Raw genomic sequence first — 4,427 nt, forward strand, 5'->3', positions numbered from 1 at the left:
TAAAGATGAGCTTTATTAAAGAAACTAACGATTACAAATTGCAGGGTTTACCCCAAGCAGCTAAAAGCTGATACAAAATGTAGGAAGGAGGATCAGAATGAAATCCAAAAGGATCTCTAGAAGTGTTTCCTTCCCTGAGCAAAAGATCGATGCAGTGATTCCCTTCGTGAAGATTGCAATTTGACATTTGAAATAGAAAAGAAAGCCTAAACATATTAGTAACAAAATAAACAAGCTCCCTAATTGATACATTAAAATGAAATGTTAACAATCTCTTAATTGAGACCTCTAAAAATGTTGACTTTGAACACTACGTCATCCCTCTTAATCAGCTCAAAGATGCAAACATCTCCTTCTTTCAAAGTATTCTCCTTCATAAATGCAGACCAACCAGCAGAGAGCTTATATGATGCCCGTGGATAAACTAGCAACTTCACGGGCCACGATTGATTTGCAACTTGGAGCATCACAGTGCGTGTAGTTCCTTTTTTACACTTCTTGATAAAGCCACTAGGCAAATTCTGTGTAAAAAAGATACTTAAAATAATCAGTAAAGAAACCACATTTGTAAATAAATAAATAAAAAACAGTTTTGAGGCAACAATATTATATTTTATGTTCATTGCAGTGCAGGACAGTCATAGGTATGCAAATGATTTGATTCTATTGTTCATAATGACACTACATTCTATTGTTTATGATACTCTCATAATATTCTGCAACTTTTCTCTACCTAAGGTGATAGTGATTTAGCCTTAACAAGCTTGCAATCCATCTAACCAACAACAGCTTGAGGTCAATACTCATGCATATTCTCTTGGAAAAACTAATTTTCATTCTTTTCCATAGTAAGTAAATCATCGATAGAGACAAATAGGGGGGTAATTTACCGTATGTACATTTAAAAACATAGCTTTACGCAAATGTTGTTAATGACCCTACCATATGTGCACACTTCAGACGAGCTGAGGTTATAAGGACCTTAATGAAAGGATTCTCCGAGATGAAATTCCTGGCAGCTTCAAGGGCTAAAGAAGCACGTGAAGATGTGCAATCTTCACGTATCAACTGTTTCGGCTTGCCTGCATTGAATAAACCAAAAATGAGTAATTACACTATTTTCTGGCATCATGAGAACTCTGTTCTCAAAGGCTTTGCAATGTTTTGCTTCCCATAAAACTCACACAATTCCTCCCAAAATTAGCTCAAGTTTAATTTAAGCTTCTCTTTGATTCAACTCCTTTGGCTCTCCCATGAGCTGACCACAGAAAAATAATAAAATACATGCAGAAATGCAAACCAATTATAAGGCATTGACTTCAATCACTTAAAATATTTCTCACCTGGAGACAGGCAGCAATTTGCATCTTCAGCCACTCGGAAGATGTTAACTATAAATGAAACATCAATTCCTTTAATAAACTCAAAGATGCAAACATCACATACTTCCAATTTATTGTCTCGTGAGAATGCTCTCCAACCACTAGTGAGTTCGGCTATTAGATGTCTACCAACTTTCCTGAAAATGTACTTAACAGGCCAAGTAATCCCTTCAGGAACCCGAAGGAAAACATCAAGACACTTCTCTTCAAGATATTTCTTGGCAAATGTGTGTGGTATATGCTGCTCCCCAAGAAAGATAAAATAAAAAACGAATAAGAGAAGAAATGTATAATACAAAGATGGGTAAAGGGAATTCTACGGATTATGATCTGTAAAGGAAGCATCTCTGCAACATGGTGTGCTCTAACTAATCTATGCAAATTGAAGTGAAAAGAGTTCAAATGGTCAAAACTCGAATATTTTCAGCTGAAAGCTTACCAAATTACATCTGCCAAAAACATATGATGGTTGCATGATAACCATGAAAAAAGGATTTCCTGATTTAAAAGCACTAGCAGTCTCAAGAGCTCTAGATCCTCCATTAGCTGTCAAGTTTTGCGTCTCCTCAGGAACCTTAGCTTTCAACCAAATAGTATCAACCATTACACCAATTTGTCTCCTATAAAATTATACAAATAAAACTAACACTCACTATATTTAATCTAAAGATCTACAACCAAAATCTCAATGGCCTTCTCAACTCCTCCTTCAAATATCAAAATAACATACCCAGAAGTTAAAACAATATTCCATACACATCTGGTTGTTTCCACTATGTAGTCCATCATATTCCTCACTCTTAAAAGCTATTATCACATTTGGGCATTCTCAACTCTCCTCTCCATATATCAAAATCACAACGTAGCCCAGAACCAAAATATATCTAGAGACTGGACTGCAAATTAAAAAAAAATAATAATAATAAAAAAATAAAAAAAAAAACTCACCATAGTACATTCTATCAAAGTGTGGACTCTTTGTAAGATTTGTTCCAGCAGTTCTTTTCAATTTATGCCGACTAGCTTCAGTTGAACCTATAAGCAATCAACTTTATAAATGTATTAACACCCATTCAAATGATTCAAAACCAAAAATGGAAGAAAGGCAATTAGTTGAGAATAATATGTGCTAACATAACACTAACCGCCTGGTTCAATTTTCTTGAGGCCAACTTCTGAACGCTTTCGCTTGCCAAGACGGGTGGGTCTGCTACAAGTCAGCCCTGTTTCAGAATCTTCTTCCGAATTCACAAATGGAATAGGCTTACCAATAGGTGCAGCTTCTTCCTTCTTGCATCCAGTTTTACTGAATATCTTAACTTCAAACAAAGAACTTCTATTGAATTTAAAAATTAGGAAATCCCCAAATTCCAGAGAATGATCACTTGCAAAACATTGCCATCCATTCTTAAAACACAAGCGCCTGTTAGTTTGTTCCAGTCCCACATGCCAAGACTTTCCAGTCTGATCTTTAAGAATGGCCCTCTTTGGTATAGTTCCATTGAAGTGCTTGATAAAAGCTTGAGGTATAGACTGCAATATGAAATAGATTGAGTTTTCATCAGATATCAAGCGGTCTTGTCTTCAAAACACTGCATAGTGCAACGATATTTCATTCCTATCTGGTGAATCATGGTGTAATACTAAACATTTTTCCTTGAACGCATGTAGTGTATTAGGATAAATATAGCCTAAACGAGAAGAGCAATGACCTGTCTACGTTCTAGAAAAAATCAATTATACCCAAATGGAATCTATGGCTGATCAAATTCAAAACTTGTAAAAAGAAATATCAAAAGTACTGTGACTTTCAGTATTATTTTTTTGTCACAAAATTCTTGACGTGCCTTTGGATTAGCATTTTTTTTTTCATTGATTTATTTGTTTATATAAAGTTTTCTAAAATCTTCTCATTTCTTTTTCCAAGTACAACTATACTAGACAACTTTCAACAAATAAGTTTTTCAGAAAAAAATAATAAAAAAACTATTCCAAACAAACATGTTAATATTATGGATGAGTAGCACTTGCCAGAGAAATAAAAAATCAAAACCAAAACTTCCGTATTAAAAAATTAATAAAAATCAAAAGCTCTTTTTTTTTTTTTTTTGCCGAATTTTAAAAGTTCTAATGGGTCTCAGAATTTTCCTTCAGACAGTTCCCACCATGTTATATAATAAGCTTATATGCAAATATGGGTGGAGGGAAAGGGAGACTAAGGACTTCAATGCTCTCATAAGATCTTAATACTTTGCACAAATACATACAATGCTCCCATAACATTTTACCCCACCAAAACCTGCTACTGTTTTGTACAAATACATACAATGATGGCTGATATAATGATCAATGATGAAATAGGAACAATAAAAACAGATGCTTCAGCGAAATATTTTAAGTAAAATAGAGTAAGCATTATGGGAACAATATCGAGAAAGAGAGAGGGTACTATTTCATGAGAGCAAGTATTTGGGAGGAAAACTTTGAAGAACTCAGGGTTGGCTTCCGAGAAGGAGGGCTGTCTCTGTCTCTGTCTCTGTTTGCGAGGCCTCACCATTGTTTTTTAGTATTTTATTTTATTTTTTGTTTTCGAAGTGGGGTCGTGTGAATTTGTTTGTCTTTTAATAGTGTCTGGACTCTGAAGCTGCATCAACCCTAATAGGACAGACGTAGGGAGCGGATTCGGCAAAAAGTCAAACTTCCCGAACTTCTGGGTTTACTTTAGTCTTTAGCACAACTTGCTTATTTGTCGAATAGTGATCGAAGTTAAGTTTTTTTTTTTTTTTTTTTTTTTTTTTTAAGTAAACAGTAATTGAACACATACAAAAATAATAATAATATTTTAAATCGGGTTTATAATACATTATATAATAAATGACTTAACATTGGGTTATAAATAGCGGACACTAGACACACACAACCAATGTGTTTTAAACCAGATTTATAATACATTACATAATAACATTCCTTTTTTTTTTTTTTTTTGACTTATTGATTATAACACACATGAAAATAATAATAGTGTTTTAAACTGAGTTTATAATA

The 4,427-nt window shown here is 33.9% G+C and overlaps 1 protein-coding gene across 1 annotated transcript; it reads right to left on the minus strand.

Annotated features, from left to right (window-relative positions):
* LOC126732647 (B3 domain-containing transcription factor VRN1-like) lies at positions 1–4,037 on the minus strand. Its single transcript, XM_050435615.1, has 7 exons — positions 3,832–4,037; positions 2,528–2,915; positions 2,331–2,417; positions 1,822–1,961; positions 1,344–1,623; positions 943–1,082; positions 1–521 (listed from the first exon to the last, which is right to left on the minus strand). Exons 1-7 carry the CDS (start codon positions 3,937–3,939, stop codon positions 276–278), a joined length of 1,389 nt encoding a protein of 462 aa, XP_050291572.1. The 5' UTR covers positions 3,940–4,037; the 3' UTR covers positions 1–275.
* Between the last annotated feature and the right edge of the window lie 390 nt (positions 4,038–4,427).

This window comes from Quercus robur, chromosome 6, assembly GCF_932294415.1.
Source record: "Quercus robur chromosome 6, dhQueRobu3.1, whole genome shotgun sequence".
NCBI lineage: Eukaryota > Viridiplantae > Streptophyta > Magnoliopsida > Fagales > Fagaceae > Quercus > Quercus robur.